The sequence below is a fragment of the Nanorana parkeri genome, unplaced genomic scaffold, assembly GCF_000935625.1.
Source record: "Nanorana parkeri isolate BGI_ZX_2015 unplaced genomic scaffold, ASM93562v1 scaffold1092, whole genome shotgun sequence".
NCBI classification, from domain to species: Eukaryota; Metazoa; Chordata; class Amphibia; order Anura; family Dicroglossidae; genus Nanorana; species Nanorana parkeri.
In genome coordinates this window covers 23062-42388 of record NW_017307360.1, presented here as the reverse complement: position 1 = coordinate 42388, position 19327 = coordinate 23062, and the positions used below count along the sequence as shown (strand labels likewise).

At 40.9% G+C, this 19327-nt stretch overlaps 1 protein-coding gene across 2 annotated transcripts in view; it reads right to left on the bottom strand.

The window, feature by feature from the left end:
* EZH1 (enhancer of zeste 1 polycomb repressive complex 2 subunit) overlaps positions 1–19327 on the bottom strand; it is a 77243-nt gene that overhangs the window by 37768 nt on the left and 20148 nt on the right. The window contains exons 3-7 of one of the 2 annotated variants that reach the window (XM_018567783.1): positions 12552–12671; positions 10678–10798; positions 7697–7882; positions 3824–3926; positions 1564–1727 (exon numbers count right to left, since the gene is read on the bottom strand). In XM_018567783.1, the coding sequence (XP_018423285.1) occupies positions 1564–1727; positions 3824–3926; positions 7697–7882; positions 10678–10798; positions 12552–12671 (694 nt within the window). The remainder of the gene's footprint in view (positions 1–1563; positions 1728–3823; positions 3927–7696; positions 7883–10677; positions 10799–12551; positions 12672–19327) is intronic. The other variant, XM_018567782.1, reaches the window with a different exon arrangement.

Below are 19327 nucleotides of genomic sequence, written 5' to 3'. Positions count from 1 at the left end.
TACCATTTCTGCGGCTTTCTGATCAGGACACCTCACTTGGGCCTCCTTTGGGAAAACCACTGCTTCCACACATGCGTTTTCTACAACTACCTTGGTCAGAAATCGGAAAAATGGTCTCTGCCCTAGTGTTGCACTCAGAGACCCCCTTTAAAATTGGCAATATGCTCTCTGCCAGAATAACCCAGTCAATCCCATCTGTGCTACCCTCAAAGACGCACTGCAACTTGAGATTTGTCAGAGAGGGATGCACAGAAGTACCTGGCAGCTGTACACTGATTGCTTTACCCGCTAACTCTTCACTTGCCACGACAGATGAAGTGTCCCCCCTCTTCATATACACCCTGCTGCTTCACCACATCTATATTACTCTGACCTGGCGGCACTATATCATCCAGCTGAACCTTATCTGGATTACACTTTCCAGCAACTTCATTTTTACACATTATGTTTTTAGCCACCATAGGTTGTACCATCCCTTCTACAGGAGAAGTCAGCAGTTCTGTAATTACCCAGGTCGAGGCCTTTTCTCATTACCTTGAGTTAATTCCCCTTGAACACGGTAACTTGATATTTCCGCAACAATGTGATGCGAAAGGCCGGCACCACAGCTATCCTGGGAATCCTCTGGCTTCAATCTCTTGAGCCCCACAGAGGTTTCTGAGGATACTCCTGTTGCCCCCATCCTGGCTGCTACAGTAGGCAAGACATTTTCATTATTATTGTACATCACATTAATATAGGCATTAGATGGAAACAGCATATTATTGCATGCATCTTTAACTCTTGCCTTCCCACTATTCAATGCACTGTGTAGAGGCAAGTCTCTCTCAAAATGTCCCCTAGTTTGCTCAGCTGGCATCACATCCAGCTCATACACAAGGTTGAAGTCAGTCTCTTTGACCACAATACTATCAGCTCCAGCAGACAATTTATTCACAATCTGTACTGTTATCATTCAAGTGAAGACAACCAAGGTGCCTGCAAGGGTTTGCCCTTGCAGGCACCTTGGTTATCTTCACTTGAGTGCACTGGGTTGGTTTCAACATCGTCTCCTCTCTGGCCCCCTCTGCAGACTGAGCAGACCTTTTCTCTGCTTTGCTAGGGCAACTGCAGACACATTATCAACAGAGCCTGGGCTTGCAGGCTCCCTTTTATGCCCATCAGGATCTCCAGGGGAACACAGGGCAGGTTGCAATACCATGACCTCGTTGAACACACTCCAGGCAGGGAGACGGCTGTGGTGGGCCCCTCTGGCTGAGAACCCTGGGTGACTTTGAGGCCACCTAACACCGTGGTATTGCCACGCAATGCCACTATATATATATATATATACTATATGCACATATATTACATATATATTATTTTAGTTAAGAAATTCTGCACTGTCCTTTTATGAAAGGTTAGGATGCTAAGAACAAACGTGGTTTACACATACACCATGTAATCAAAACTCATCTATTCTGATTTTGACAAAAAAATCCCATAGCAGTGGACCATGAGCCAAAAAGGGACAGAATAACTCACAAAATAGCTACAGCAATAAATAAGAAAAAGTACACTTACGGTGCAAGAAGCAATCGTATTTAAAACAGCGGCGACAGAAGAGGGTGTGAAAAGAGTGCAGAGATTGCTCTCTTGGCACAGATTTGGCACCGAGGCCATCAATATTAGGAGTGCACTGTGGTGGAAGAGCATTGGGGTCTGATGAAGAAGTTAGTTCCTTGTACCTAAAACGAGAGTGCATGCAGATGTGTTAACACACAATTACACATACTTGTGAAAAGCTTGAATGTGCAAAGTGTACTCAACATCAAACATATATAGGCTGTAAATCCCAAATGCAAGCAGATTTCTACTGCTGATTAACGTATTTTAGAACTAAAAATGTATCTCCCATTTTCTGTGCATTATTCAAAGACATATAATACATTTCATATGGCAAACTGAGACTTTCTAAACACATCATGAATGAACAGGAAGTGCTTTACATCCCTTCCTGTTCATTCATGAGTTTCTGAATGGGGAGAAGCACTCACTACAAAGGCTTCTACTCATTCATAACTGGATGATAGTAAATATTTACTATAAATAAATAATAAAATAAAAAAATAAAACACAACCCCCCCCCCACACACCCAAATAACATACACATGCACCATATTGTGGTTTACGCTATGCACATGTGCTGCAGTGCATTGTTAGGACGCATCAGAGTGTTTGATTTTTTTCCCCTTTTTAAAATAACATTAATTTAACTGTGTGGCAGCGCATGGCGAAGCGTTGTGATGCATTGATGTGTGTTGTGATACACTATGTTGCAATTAATTGTACACATGTATCATTTTATCACAACACACACACACTAACAGCACACAAACGGTTTTTAACATAAGTTGCTTATTTCGTTTTGCGTTCCTTAATCTTTTTACCGTTTCTCAAAAAGGCGCAATTTAAAATTTACAAACATTTGTTATTTATTAACTCAGTACAGTTTTATCTTTTAGATTTAGTCGGAAAAGTATTTTTTGTGTGCACTGATACTGATTATAGTGTGCTTTTATCAATTTAACTGTTTATTTTTATCGGTTTGATATTGATTTGACAAACATTTGCGCAATTATCGCAGAACCTACAAAATTAGTAGCGACATCTTTTTATTCTACCGGGCCTGTGCTTTCAGTAAATATATGGTTTGGTGTAAGGATGCACCGATACTGTTTTTCGGGTATTGAGTACGAGTATCATTATTTTTTTTTCCGGTACTCGCCAATACCATATACTGATACCGGAAGTCCCATTGAGGAAGCCGGTCAGCATGTAATGACAGGTGACAGGGAAGCATGGAGCCGGTTTTCTGGCCAATCAGGAAGCCGGGGGGCGGGTATCAGGAATCAAGCATCAAGTATCAGGTGTATCAAGTATCAGGAGCATTTGGGTGAGTATGAGTACTCACCCAAATACTCGGTAACGGCACCGATACCAATACTAGTAATGTCACCTAGGGACCCCCAGGGAAGCTGATGCTGGTGAGATCTGCTTCAGCAGCTTCTCACCAGCATCTGATGTGACACTGAATGCAGAAGTGATGTAATATACATCACTTCCTGCATAAGGGGATTGGAGAGGAGATCAAACAGAGATCGTGTCCTGATCTCCCTTTGATCTCCACTGACAGTGTTGCTGTGCCTGTCCCAGCCGCACCGGACACAGCGGATCTCGGGACCGGCGGCACACCCGCACCTACTCCAAGCGATCAGGCGTCTCTAGAGACGCCCGATCGCTTGAATGTAAATAGCCACACACGAGCAGGGTTCCGCACACTAATGTATTCATATGACCCAAATTCAGCAAATAGCAACCTACTGCCCACTATATGCTTATATGCTGAAAGCACAGAGCTGTGCTGCAGCCAGGAAGGATCCTGACAATATTGACAGGATCCACCCTGCTGGCTGATTGACACCTGGCGCTGCCGCTCTAGAGCCAGGTGTGCCCGACCCCTCCCCTGTCCGTCCAATGAGCACTGGAGGTACAGCGAGAGGGGAGGGAGAATCCCTGCAGGGAGGAGACGGAGCTGAGTGATCAGCAGTTTGTGATCGCGCAGGCCTTTACTCTTCCAATACTTCTCCTTTAAGTTTTGTATATAATAGGGAAGCCTCCATTAGGTTTTTATTGTTTTCCCCACTGGGTAGATTCACCCCATTTTTCCTGGTGACCATTTTTAATCTGGAGAGAATGTGACAGGTATGTTTACCAGCTCATAGCAGAATTAACTTTAACTCTGAGAGATGTTCTCATACAAAATAACTCCATTAAAACCTACCTCTCCTTGACTTCATCTGGAAAACCTCTCTCTGGAAACACTGCTGAGATTGCGCTAAAGATCAGATCATTGGGAAAGTGGCTTTTACAGATTTTCTTACTGCCTGAAAGTTACAAAACAATAAAATAACACAGAAAAAAACCAAACATTCTTCATAATGTGTTTCACCTACATCAAAACCCATTGCTCGTCCAGGCACCTAGAAAATAATTTAATAGATTTTAAAGGGGCTTTTCTAATTAAATATATAAAAAGATAAAATTTCCACATTCTGCTCCAAAGCCAGAAACATAAAGCGACAGCAAAAAAAAAGCACAAATGGTCCATTGAGTCTATCTCCCCCTTTTTTACATTCCTTTTTTTTTACTGAATTTATGACCTATGTTTAGACCTATGTTTATCCCAAGAATGTTTAACCCCTTAGTACCAGCTCCAGCACTTTAATGGGTTCTTAATGACAGGAGGTAGACTTCCTGATCATGTGATGGCTGTGAGTGGCTGTGTTGGGGGTGATCTCTCAGCACAGAACAGCTGGCTGGCTGTCATAAGTACATACAGCTGGCGTTAAAGTCCAGCCATCATGTTGATGCATATGTGTGTTACTTGGATAAAAGTCGTTAAATTAACTTACTGTTGGCTGATTCACTACCATTGTTAGCAGTCTGTCCCAGAAACCTAACACTCTAGGTAAAATAATACTAAGTTCTAAGTTTTCCTCATGCTAGTTTAATGTCATGTCTCTATGTTCTTAAACTCAAATTTATCATAAAAAAAGCTGCTCTCCTGAAGCTCATTCACACTTTTATTGTATTTAAAGGTTTCAGCCATGCACCCCTTTCTTTTCTTTCCATGAGGCTATAAAAATACAGAGGGGGATAGGAAAGGAAAATGCCCAGCCATTGGAAATTTCAGGTATCTGACCAAACACTGTTATGAAGCAAAGCAGAGTTGCCAACCCCACTTCCCTCCTATCAGAAATAAGGAGTCATCGGTTGCATGCTAATGTGTCAGGATTAGCAAAAGCTTTAAACCAAATAAACATGGCCAGTTATATGATAAAGATGTGTTTAGAATTATATTTAGCCTTTTTTATGAATGATTGAACTTCTGAAACCAGAATCTGAGATTGTGAAAAAAAAAAAGAATGTAAATCAATTGACAAGATGAAAGATACCTTGACACCTCTTTTCAGGGATGTACAAAGGCTTGCTAACCCCTTTGAAGCAGGTCTTGGCTAATTATCACATTATGTGAATACATCCTCCTCATGCATCTTCCCTTTAGCATAGGGATATCTAAGTCTCATATAAGTACAGCAAGGTTGATTCTCCCAAAGGGATATTTCAGTTTTAGGTAAGCACAGGCAGGCTGAATTTCCTATTGGGATATTTTAGTTTCACATAGGTACAGGCAGGATGAATCACCTATATGGATATTTCAGTTTCACATAGGTACAGGTAGGCGGAATCTCCCATAGGAATATTGCAGTTTTGCATAGGTACAGGCAGGGTGAATCCTTCAATTTGCTCAGAAAGACATAGTAGTCAGTTAAAAGCTTGGGCAACTTTCTGTTACAATTATGAAAGTACTCCACTTGGGCTTGTTGATATGCAAGGGGTATCTATCTGCTGTACTGTTATACATTTATTTGGCCTTGCCTCGTGTCTTGCTTTGAACTGAGGTCTTCTCTTCTCCCTCTGCTTTTTCTGCCTGACTCTTTGATGCAGAGTTGCTTCCAAGGTTTACCTGGGATTCACCTGCATAGTTGAAACAAATGCAAGCATAAATGTTACTACATAAAAAAATGTATACCAAGTACTAATTGTTTCTAAATTAATTATACATAATCTTAATGCACTTTCAGGAATAACAACCCTATTTGTGAAAACACTCATTTTATGGAGTACCCATTGGTCTAACAGTCACACACATATTAAAGATTATATTAATAATAGTAATAACTATTATTATTATTATTATAATGATTATTATTTAGGATTTCTATAGAAAGAACAGTTTGAGTATATTCTGCTTTAAACTAGCCAGCCCCAGACATTAAATTATTCTGAGTACCTGGTTTAGATAATCAGTTACTTTGCATGTCAAAAACCTTTTTGGCCTTAAAAACTGAGAAAAAAATGTTAACAAGCTAGATTTAGAGGTCTAAAGAGCTTTGTCATTAGAACCAACACATGCTTAATGTTTAATTGTAGAAACAGCAGAGCAGTTCACTGTCATACAATATCAAGGGGCAGTATGTTAGAACAATCGCAAGGCAAGGTTGGAACATTAAAAATTAACAGCCCACTAAAAGATAAATTAAAATAATCAGATTTTGCTAAAAGCACTCTCCTTTCCATCCAGTGTTGTCATCCACACTGCTTCTTTTCTAGATGTCCTCAGTTTTCTGGGTTGATTGACAGCCAGAATATTTCAACTCACTTCCTCTGAGTCCAAGCTGTCTTGTATCCGCCCACAGCTTGTGACTGGACAGTAAAGGAGAAGCAGCACAAGAATAAGCTCTTCTCTTTGTCACACTGCCTTCTCCCCTTATCAGCACATTAACCGATGGGCTATTTGTGTTTCTTCCATGTCCAGTCTCAGCTCTGCTGTGCGGTGACTGCAAGAGGTTGACACCAGGTCAAATTCAGGCACTTACGCTGCTTGCATTTAAAAACATACATTAAAGGAGAATTATGGGGAGAGTGAATTACACTTATTGCCATAATTAGAGCTGACGTGTGACACTGAAGCTGTCACACGTTGGCTCTATTGATCTGGAACTGAGCGATCACAAACTGCCTATCGCTTTTTTTGCCAATCTTTATTTTAATCAACATTCGTTTTGTTCCATTACATTATGTTGTGCTAAAAAAAAGTACAGCATGCTCTGCTTTTTTAATCGCACTGCAACAGAACAGATCGCAGCAGTGTGAACTGGTCCCATTCATACCAATGCACTTTTTGGTGCCCTTGTGTTAGCTTCCCTTGAAAAACAGATTACAACGCAACGGGTCTGGTGTGAATGGACCCTTAACGATGTGTTAATGAATGCACAGCCTGGGTTGATGAGTGAATGTCTACAGAACTTTGTGGTCAGTATACAGATACACAGGTGTCCTTAGAGGTGTGTAATTGCCAAGGGTCATTGATCGGGGGAACAAGTGTTGAGGGTGGATGCAGGACAGGGTCATGAGTTTGTCGTTGGTGAGGGGGAATGAAAGCCTTGCTTTGTAATAACTACGGGGAACATCCTTCTAAAATAACAAAATTACTATTACCAATAAAATGCTTGAATCAAATACAGCCGAATCGTGCCATTTTATAATCGTCTTTACCATAACAGCATTACCCATTTTTCACCCTTAATGAACAAGTTTTACACCCATTTACTTACCATTCAACCATCATGTTTCGATGTGTTCACATACCCGGACCCAAAGTCAGTGTTTGCACTAGTATTTTTTTGCTGGAGTTATGTTTTAAACAGAGTGGAAAAGAACTGGCACTCATAGGAATCCTCTTAATGGGGTCTCATTATTGAAGCTTTATTCTTGCATCGTATGTTTTAAATAGCACTGACATGAGTGTGGTGTGACTCTCCTACAGCTACCCATACATTCATTTTCAAGGGAATAAACAGATTCCTGAATCCGCGCTAGACAGCATTGATGGATAACTCCAATAGCTGGTAACTGCAGCTGTCAGAATACATGAACAATGAGTTTGTGAATCATTGCAGGACCCACTTGAAATGTATCTGACTCCTCCCAGTTATAGCAATTCCTGCTACCATTCACCATAATGAAATAGAGCAAAGCAAGAGGCAGTAACACTAAACTGGCTCAAAGGCTTTCACAAAATGATACTGACCCTCCTCTGCTATTTTCTTTCTCTTTCTGGTCATGGGACCATCCGCTTTCACCTCCTCTCCTTTGCTTGCCACTGGGTCATCATACGCCTTCTCCCCTTCATCTGAATACTGAAGTAGAGCGTCCACCAAGTCCAAGAAGATAGCATCATCTAAGACACCAGCACCTGCACATAAGACAGCTCTCTCTCATAAAGGCAAATAGATTAGCAGGATATGTGCCAGAAGATAAGGGTAATAACAAACTGGGTAGCATGATAAAGGTAGTGTTGTCTATGCAGCCAATGTCATCAGAATCAGTTATTTGTTTAGCAGGAAACACCTTTGCACCATGTCTGTGAAGGTTCTCGTTCATCCAGGTCATGGTATATCTGTAAAAAATAAGTCAAGGCAAGTTGCCTTGACTTATTTTTTACAGATATACCTTTGCACCAGTTTATATAGTAACAAATGTATTTATGCTACACAGAAGGATTACAACAGCATAACAGTGTTTAATTGTTTACTGTCCTAGTTCTGGAAAGGCATTTATGAGGCTGTGGCTGACATTTTTTTTATTTTAACAAGAATATTTACAACTTAAGAAAATGTCCAAGCAAAGCCTTTAAAGGAGAACTATGGGGTCAGTGTTTTTCCTCATAGTTCTCCTTAGGGTAACGGGAGGACACAAATTAGCGTCCTCCAGTTACCCTAAGCTCAGTATACCGTGAGCTACAGCTCGCGGTATACTGAGACGCCGCAGCCGGAGCGGATCCCAACTTAGACGACGGGATCCGCCCAGCTGCGTGAGTGACAGCTGGCTCTGCCTATCTAGAGGCAGAGCCAGCTGTACCTACCCTCTCCCCCGTCCGTTCCGCCAGTCAGCGCTGGCAGATCGGAGCAAGGAGAGGGGAATCCAGCCCCTCCTCCTGTCACGGCAGAGAGCCGTGACAGGATCGAGAGGTGAGCAAACCAGGTATGTGTTCCCTCACCTCCCGATCTACTGAGCCAGTCTCATTGTCACAGGTCGGCTAGAATTATGAGGTGAGCGGAAATCACTCATCTCATAGTTCTCCTTTAATTGTTTGTGCCATTTTATATCAAGCCCTCATGCTTTTGGATACTAACAAAGAAAACAGCCATGTTATAAAGTAAGTACACCCCATGGATCTCTTTCTACATATTTGAACAGGCAAACATTTGATTTTCATTCAAACAGTGCCTACAGATAAAGCTGATATACTTGAATACTTGAAGGAAAATGTTCCTTTTCGATCATGTATTCAGCAAAAATATCAACAGATGTACTGTGGAAAAATAAGTATATAATTGGCTTCAACTGGCATTGCCCCCCTTAGCAGAAATTACTTCTTGTTGGCATTTTGTTTAACTCCTCAACAGTCTCTGGTGAACTTTTTGACTGCTCCTCATTGAAAAGTCCTTCAGTTGCAAGAAGTTTGTCGGTTTCCTTGCATGAACTTCCATTTAAAATCCCCCGACAACATTATAATGGGATTCCAACCAGGGCTTTAACTAGTTCAGTCTAAATCCCCAAATTTCCTCTTTTTGAGCCATTCCTTGACTGATTTGCTAGTGTGCTTTAGACGATGATCCTATTGAAAGATCCATTTCTGGTTTACCTTAAACCTTTACACGGATGACCTCACACTGTCATGAAGCACACTTTGATACGATGCAAAATTCATATTTGGATCAATGCACACAAACTGCCCAGGCCCTTTGGAGTTGGGGCTTTAAACATTTATTTACTTATTATATTTAAATTACTTGTTTATTTAACTTGTTTAAACTTTTTTTTTTACACTCAACTTTATTGCTATCACATGAGGGCTGTATAAGGGAATCCTAAATCACTTTTGAACATGTAAGCCTAAAGTCAATATTCAGGTGTCCTTACTTTTTCACATGTACTTGAAAAGGTTAAAATCAAAGTAAACTCCTCCAAGCAATAACATGAAAGAAAGGCAAAATGGGGATAATTTACTACAGAACCTTGTCTTTTTCACCCAAAACAGAAACATACTGTACCATAAGCATTATGGGGGAAGTTATCAAAACTGGAGCAGACACCCATAGTAACCAGTCAGCTTCTCTCTTGAGTTTGTTCAGTTAAGCTTTGAAAATGAAAGATAGAAGCTGATTGGCTACCATGCCCAGATTTTGTCTGCACCACTTTTGATAAATTCCCCCCTATGTGTATTGTGGCCCTATCTTTGAATTTTTCACAAACCCGGTTGTACAACAAGCCTATTGAATGGAATAGTAATATTAGGTCTCATGTAAGATAAGTGTTCTAAAACCAAAGTTGCAACCAGTCTGCTTTCAACTGTCATGGCTTAGCATACATTTGGTTAAAAAAATGTATTGGACCTATAACTGAAAACGTCTGAAAGGACAATAGTTTGCTTTAGCAACTGATCAGCTGTTAACTTTTAAACTTCACATACAAGTTAGAAAATAAAATAAAAGTGACTGGTTGCCATGGGAGTCATTTTTCTTTTAGTTCATTTTTTTAAATACTTCTTAAAGAAGTCCATATGTAACAAAATAACAAAGTACATAAAAAACAAGAATTAGTTATGAGGCACTAAGACTAATAACAAATGGATGACACTTTAACACTAAGTACTATACATGTCTGCAATACTGTACACATGATGTAGATTTGGCAAATATGATTTCCTTTTGTATGTGATGGATTAAATGTGAAGGAATAAACCAGCTGCATCTTGCTGAAGCCTTCTTTAGTGAAAAATAATTACTAACCTGTTTTAACAGGGTTGTGTCCTGTAGAGAAAGAATGCCCACACTGAAACATACGCTCTCGGTCATGTAAGCCTGGACTTGATGCAATTGTAGATGTCAAATCCATGTCTGTGATTGGGTAAAAAATGAAATGCTGTGTAAACAAAACAGCCGCAGCGCCTACAATTTGCAAACAAAGAGATCAATCAGAAATGGCCAAGAACATATCCCAACTGACCTTCTTCACCATGCACCTTCCCGTCATAGTTATTGATGAGCTCTTCAATAAAGGTTTCATCCTCCGCTTTAGCATTATCCCCCATGTAGGGGATGTTACACAGAACAGTTTCATCTTCCACCTTCCGACAGAAAGACAAGTAAGGACATAGAATGCAAAGCACACTAAAGATGTAAATCTAAACTTAGGGCATAAATCCTTTTTAACAGCATTGACAAATGTATTATGGCCCATTCACACTAGTCCGTTCGGTAAGACGCTACATTTTAGCGGATGGGCTAGTCGTGCGTTGTATTGCACGCTGCCAGAACGGTCACTGTTTACATTTTTTTAAAACTTTTTGTGGAGCGTACAACGTGTACATTCCATTCAGGTACACTAGCGGCTCTTGAGAAGGACTACACTCTCAATACAAATTAGTAAACTAAACATAAGATTGTAGTCCATCACAGGAGTGAGCTCGGAGTGGTGGCTACTTTACAGCAAACACAGGCACCATAGGGCAAAAAAGTAGCCACCCTCCAGAAGGAAGGACAGTGTCAGCACCAATTCAGAGAGGATTTGAGGATCTACAGCCAAATGATACACAATATACAGAATGTACTTTTTTATTATTAGGGTACTTGAAGGCATTTTTAAGATTTTCCACCTGAGTTTAGTATTCACTTTAAGGTGTGTATTGTATTCTATTTGGACTAATGTCTTTATTCAACCTCAAATACTATGTATGTAACTGGTGGCGAGTAACTCTAAGCCCTGGTTCACACCTAGGCATATTGCATACGCGCGTTTGTCGCGCGTTTTTTTAACCTCTATTCGTGGTAAAAGGATCGCATGACAAATGCACGTTTCCGAGGGCTACTTGGCTGTATCCCAATGGAAACGCGCAAGAAAAACGGCCCAAAGTAGTACATGTACCTTTTCAGGCGTGGGCCGTTTTGTAGCGTGTTAGGGACGGGCTGAAATACGCCAAGGTGTGAACCAGACCCATTGAATACAATGGGATTTAGATGTTTGAGATGTTTGTAGAGCGTTCGTCGAGCGTAGAACGCGCTACAAAACGTTCAGGTGTGACCGAGGGCTTAAGGCCTGGCTAGTAGCTCAGCAATTGAAATTTTGACCCCTGTTATTAGTATATATTCTTTCCAGGTTGAATGTAATATCAGGTAAATACCGAATTGTGTCCTCTAGATGGAGCCGAGGAGCATTAATTTTTCATTGTTAAAATACAGATTTGAATGCAAGACTCAACCAATACATTTAATTACAGGGTACAGATTTAAGGTCTCGTTCACACCTAGGCGTATTGCATATGCGCGTCTGTCGCGCGACCGTCGCGCGATTCGCTGTAAAAAAGTTGCGCGTTTCCGAAGGCTACTTGGCTGTATCCCAATGGAAACGCGCAACAAAACGGCCCAAAGTAGTACCTGTACCTTTTCAGGCGTGGGCCGTTTTGTAGCGCGTTAGGGACGGGCGGAAATACGCCAAGGTGGGAACGAGACCATTGAATACAATGGGATTTATATTTTTGAGCGGTTTGTAGAGCGCTCGTCGAGCGTAGAACGCGCTACAAAACGTTCAGGTGTGAACGAGGGCTTAGATTCAAGCCTGATAGATTGATATGCACAACATAAATACAGCCTGTTTACTCTCATTAAAGGCATTCTTTCACCAAAAAAAGACTGATGGGACATGCAGCAATTCAATAACTAGATTGTTGGATAACATTTTATGATGTCAAGAATTTCAAAACCTTAAGATCTATTTGAGCAATATTTTCTATGATCATTCCTAAGTATTTAAAATTGAGAAGAACTGACTGGATGGTTCATAACATAATTATACACATAAAGATAAGAAGCCATACAACATACCATGAAGTTTTGCTGCAGTGGTGACCAAGAGTACATTATGGGAACAAGTGGCACAGTACTCAGGGGCCTTGTGGAAACAGTCTGGACAGAAAATCCAGGAAAGCTACTTTCGACAGTGCACTAGAAAAAAAAAAGAAAAGTACTAGGTTACCTTTAGTTTACCTACCCGTGTTCAAATATACAGCACTAACAACATGAGTTAATACAATGACACTAAAAATTACCAAATATTTCATAAAAACTGAAGATGTGGACAGGAGAAGGTTCAGGAATAAATGTCATGTCTGTGGCTGTAGTAGATGCCTGCCAGTGCATACAACTTAAAAACATTGTCCTTGTACCCCTCAATTTGCCATGAATACAGGCATAAGTAAACTGCATACTTTTAGCTGTGACTGTATAGTATATTCCCTATCTGAAATAAACAGCATCAGAAATGACTGCCCACTTCTCCCGACTCCCTTCTGCACAAAACTAAATTTGTACTCTTCTTACTTTATTATGGTAGCCCCATTCAATATTCACAGTTATTGAATGGGACTGTCATAATAAAGTAAGATTATATAAAATGTAACAATTGGATTGGACTTCTATCTGGGCCCAGGTGGCCAGGATCTCATCTAACATAGTAGCTAAAGTGTTATTGCGCTGGTACCGGACGTTGGATAGAATTGCTATAGTTTCCCCCACTGCATCACCTCCCTACTCCAGAGGTTGTGCTGCTTGTAGTACCCTGTTCCATATTTAGTGGACCTGTCCTAAGGCTAAAAAATTGTGGATCTGTGTCTACAATCTAATTTACTCTCTTCTACATTGTAATGTGGTGAAGGACCCTTGGGAAGCCTTACTGAACAAAACAGTTAAGTGCTTGGTCTAGGGAGAAAAATAACGTTATACTAACCCAATCCTTGGAGCTGGCCTTCTGTGACAGCCCTCCCTCTCACCTGTTTCCTCCTCCTCTGCAGCAATGGAAAGTTCTGCGGCATCCTCGTGTCCTATACACTGTAGACCTTAGAGGGGCAGAGAGGCTCCAGGGACTGGTTGAAGAGAAATCTGGGTCTGAGGATCGGGTGAGTATAACTGTTATTTTTGGCCCTAGTCAAGCACTTAAAGGAGAACTATGAGGTGAGTGCTTTTCACTCACCTCATAGTTCTAGCCGACCTGTGACAATTAAACTGTCACAGTTCGGCTCAGTAGATCGGGAGGTGAGCGAACGCCGGTATGTCAAGGGCTCTCTGCCGTGACAGGGGAGGGACTGGATTCCCCCCTCCCCGCTCCGATCCGCCAGCGCTGAACGGATGGGGGAGGGTACAGCTGGCTCTGCCTCTAGATAGGCAGAGCCAGCTGTCAGTCACGCAGCTGGGCGGATCCAGACATAATTGTCAGGATCTGCTTCAGCTGCAGCGTCTTAGTATACGGCGAGCAGCTGCTCGTGGTATACTGCGGCGTCTCGGTATACCGTGAGCTACAGCTCGCGGTATACTGAGCCTAGGGTGACGGGAGGACGCTAGTTTGTGTCCTCCCGTTACCCTAAGGAGAACTATGGGGAAAATCCTTAACCCCATAGTTCTCCTTTAACCTTTGCAGTGCAGGAGTGGCCTAATGCAAGGATTAATAATAATTAAAGTTCTTCTTTAAAAATCCAAAACAATTCTTTCCTACAGAGTCTCTTTTAACTTGCAGCATAATTCTCTCTACCACTGTGAAGAAAGAATCTGCATTATGGCACTCTACTAGGTGTTTGGCAACATTAATGGGTTGTTACTTTTAATGACTTTCCATTGATCTTTCATCATATCCTTAAGGGCTTGTTCAGCCCTTGTCTGGACCATGTCTAGACCAGAACAGTTTGTTCCTGGACCAAAAAAGCATCCCAATGTAACCCTATAGTATTTATGCGCTCTGTTCAAACAAGCGCAGTCCGTTCCGGACAAGACAAAAATAATACAGCTGGTCTCATTTTCTCTGTTCTGGAATACACTGGAACACATGGAAACGCATCAAAAATGCATACAAATGCCCTAGACTGCACCTGAAAGACCATTTAAGCTAAATGAAAAAAAAAATCAGAAATGCGGCAAAATCGCTGTAAAATTGTGGCACTGCGTTTGCAGATCTGGTCTAGACATGGTATGAACATATTTTGAAGCTAGCCGTACACACTAGCCTGCAGGGCTGAATGAGAGAAATTACTCAATGACTCCATCCATGCCAACAGGGCCTGGTGAAATTGAAACCATGTATGGCTAGCATTAGACAAGTCCTTACAAAAAAGTAGAAGGATAGAGAAAGATGGGGTTTTTTTGGTGGCTCCAGAAAGAACAAGTCCAAAAGATATATATCAGTCTTATAGAAGTATAAAAAATATGAATTTATTAAACAATATATAATAAAAGCATTCAATATGCATGATAGATAAAACGACGAAGCGTATACCTCAGGGAAAAAGATATATCTCCTAGCACCCCCTATACACCACAACTGAGATTTTTTTTTGCCTAAATCATCATAATCCCATACATGTTAGGAAATAGCATCATAATAACATATTAACAAGGCAACTCAAACTGAGACAAATATTGGTGGATGGTATCTCAAGTGGAAGAAACAAAGCTTGTGGGGGTGATATGTTGCTAGCAATGCTGAAAAAAGGCACTGCCTATAATCTCAACGTGTTTCGCGCCAATGGGGCGCTTCTTCAGGAGCGGGGAGAGGTAGTCCCTTCGGTGTGAGGTCGGCACGTGCTCGGCACTGGCATATAGCGGACCAAGGGCATGTGAGCCCAGGGTGGAGGAGGATGGAAAGATCACAGCTAAAGCGGGCCTGGACACCATAGATGAAGGATGGAAGAGTGTCCACAGGAGGAGATATAGGGTCCAGGGCAGCTGAGGGGGAAGATCCTCCACCTAACACCGCCGAGGTTCGTAGGGCCGTTGCCAGCCCTGCACTGGGGATTAGACAAGTCCTACCTAAATACTGTATTCCACTTCCGATATACAACATTTTTTGTTACAGTTAATATATCGGGAGTTCTCATATTTATGATTAATGGTTAAAGAGAAAATCACTTAGTTTTGAATGTTTGCAGCATTGATATTTATTTTGCCCACATGTAAAAGTACCTCCTCCTTCACTTCCACTTAATATAATTACTTCCCTAGGCTATAAGCCAAGCTGTTTCCTAACGTGGGTGCCGTTTTTAATACCTGTACAAATGACTTCATCATAGCCTGGAGCTCCTAATAGGAGTGAATGTTTCAGAATTATTTCCTTGATTTTACTAAACTCCCAACTATAGGGAGGAGTAAACATAGGTGCGTCAGAATCCCAGAAAGTCCATTACAATGCTCCCTGATTATACTGATTACCTTATCAAGAATATATTGTCTCCTATCCATACCAAGATCTTATATGACCTATTCACCATTCTTTTTGGATAAGTGTGCCATATAAATCTCTGAGCTAATTTTTGTTACATTTGTTATTTCTGTGTATTAAATACCCTACAGATATACCTCTGATGGCGAGTCTAAGATAGCAGGAGGTAGTGGAGAACAGAGTTGCAGGCCATGTCCTTCTAATGTAAAGTAAAATCAACGTTGCTTGTGTGTACATTACCTATCAAATTAGAATCTAAAAACACCTAATTATATCCATACTCCCAGTAAAGTGCAAGTTCAAAGTTAAGTTGTTTTTTTTGCTTTTTTTAATCCACCCAGTCCCCTACTGTATATAAAGCCCCCTAAATATACTAAGCTGTGCCATATTCCATCACCAACTGTTCATACCTCCTACAATGGCTGCGGCCTCCTGCACGGTTTACAGAAAATTTCAGTGGGGTCAAAGTCTAACATAAATATTCTTATCATTGTCTTTGGCCTTGCTAATATAGTCCCTAATATCCACCACCACCACATTCCCTTCTTGCATGAATTCCTCAAAACAATGTGTTTCTCTTTACTAGTAAAGGTTGTAGCCAAAATTACTTACTACTATTAGCTTGGAGACAGTGGCAGAACTACCAGGGTCACAGCGGTTGCAGCTGCAACCAGGCCCTGGTGCTCCACCACTGTCCTAAAATTATTTAGGACAATATTATGTATTGTTTTAGAAAAACTGTCACAGGACACAAAAATAACTTTTAAAAGAGGAGTCAATAGACAAATGTGATGTTGTGTTTACTACCATTACATTATTGATAATGGCTTGATCAGTATGTTTTAAAAACAACAATGTTGGGTTAGAGGATGATCAAGGCACCACTCCTCTTCTTACTAAATTGTTAGAAACTATAAGGGGAATTTATCAATTTGGGAGCATCATTGTCATCTTTAAACTGACTCAACCCTGATTTCTAGTGCATATAAAATTGACAGTTTTATTATCCTAGTTGATGTTTAATTCCTAACTACCTTCACAAGAATTGTCTCTAAATTGTATCAGTCACTAAACTGTTTCTAAATTGTGAGAATCAATGTGGGAATCAATCTATAGACACAGAATCAGAACCACACTGACACACCAGCACCGATCTGCACAGACAGAATCAGTACCATACTGACACACCCGAAATCCAATCTATAGACACAGAATCAGAACATTACTGACACACCTGATACCAATCTGTAGACACAGAATCAGAACTATACTGACATACCTGATATCAATCTGTAGACACGGGGGATTATTCAGTAAGCTGCCAAAGGCAGCCGAATGAATAACCAAACTCAAGCGATGTGAGCCGAAGCCTGTATGGCCATTCACAGCAGCTCTGTACGGCTGTTTTTAGGCTGCCTTCGGCTCACTTCACTTCCCTTCGGTTCAGCCGAACAGCCTCAGCATGTTCGGCTCAACCAAAGGGGAAACAAAAATGTTCGCCTCAGCCGATGCAACATCTGGATCAGCTAAGGCGAACATTCAGCAGTTCATTGTCTGCTGTTCTCCACTATTCTCTTAGGCACCGAAGAGCGACGGTAGGGAACAGAATGAAAATGTCACTGTAAAAAAAAAAACTTGCATGGGGTTCCCATCAAAAGACCCTTTAGGTCTGTGAGGAATCTTAGTGGTGAACCCCAATGCTTAAAACATCTGGAAAAAAAGTGGGGTCCCCCTAAAATTCCCAAGCAGTCCCTAATCTGGGTACAGGCCTTGCAGGGCAGGAAAGGGGGGGGGAGGGGGGCGAGCGAGCATCCCCCTCCTCCCTGCACCATACCAGGCCACATGACCTCGGCATTGGGAAGGTGCATTTCCATATCGATAGGGACTGGGGCCTCTTCCCCACAACCCTGGTCAGTTGGTTGTGGGGTCTGTGGGCAGGAGGGCTCATCTGTATCTGGGTACCCCATTTCATAAGGGGGGTACCCAGATGCGCCCCCCATGTGAATGAGTAAGGGGTAGTAGTTACCCCTACTCATTCACCAAAGGGTTAAATAAAAAGTAAATAAACACACCACACTTTTGAAAGAATTCTTTAAACCCTTAGTGACACAGCTTTCAAAAATGTCTTCCTGGGGACCGGAGCAATTTTTGCTCTGTGTTTGTTTAACCATAATGCTCATCTTTCTCATTCATTGCACCCACACATATTATATACTGTTTTTTTAAAGGACAAAACGGGCTTTAATTTGATGTGACAAATGCATGCAAAAATATTTAAATAATTTATAATAAATTATTTTATTTGCCCTGATTTATAGGGTATATAATTTGTCTGGGATCTCAATTTACTTTGGGAGTTATAGCTCACAAAATACAAGGAGTGAGATACAATTTTAGTGTGGAACGTTTGTTTCATTTCTTTTTTCTCGCTAGGAGCAGATTGTTGGTTATGTGTTTAGATGAAGCACTGAGATCTTGAGAAATGTTGAATTAAGTTTTACTTGCTTAGTAGAACATTATATCACAATACAGCATTATACAGCATACAGAAAGAACTTCCTGCATATATCATAGAGAAACATGCTTAATCATAGAGGCTAATATTGCACTACAGCACAAAAGACATAACAGCAGAATGTCAGTAATATGCTGTTGCATTTCCAACACCATCTCAACAGCATATACATTCTATATGACATTTAGCTTCTCTCGAAGGAAACTGATGTTCTTTTGGCAATGGCTTGGTGAGTGAATCCGCAGTCATTTCTTCTGATGAGCAATATTGCATGCCGAGGTGATGAGCAATATTGCATGTTCAGGTTTTATTTTCTTTGAGTGATTTTTTTTCTTCTGCTGCCTTTCTCCATTGATTGGCCTCACGTTTTGGAAATTTATGCCACGATGTTGGTTCGAGTATGCTATGCGTTGTAGCTAGGGATGCTCCGATACCACTTTTTAAAGACGGAGTACGAGTACCGATACGTTTTTTAAAGTACTCGCCGATACCAATTACCAATACTTTTTCTTAAAGGGACAGGTCACATTTTTTCTAAAGCAATACAAAATCATGATTTCAGGTCAGTTTCTTAATATTATGAAGAACATGAAATGAATATTTATCATGCCATTGCTAACTAAGGCTTGTATCCCCATAGTGGGGAAAATAGATGAGCACATGTCCAGACTAAAACATTGTATAGTGTTGCACAGCTATATCCAATTCTGCATACCTGGCTTTATATTATAAGAACTTTATAATATAAAGCCAGGTATGCAGAATTGGATATAGCTGTGCCACACTATACAATAATACACTGGAGTCTGGACATGTGCTCATCTATTTTCCCCACTATGGGGATACAAGCCTTAGTTAGCAATGGCATGATCTAAATATTCA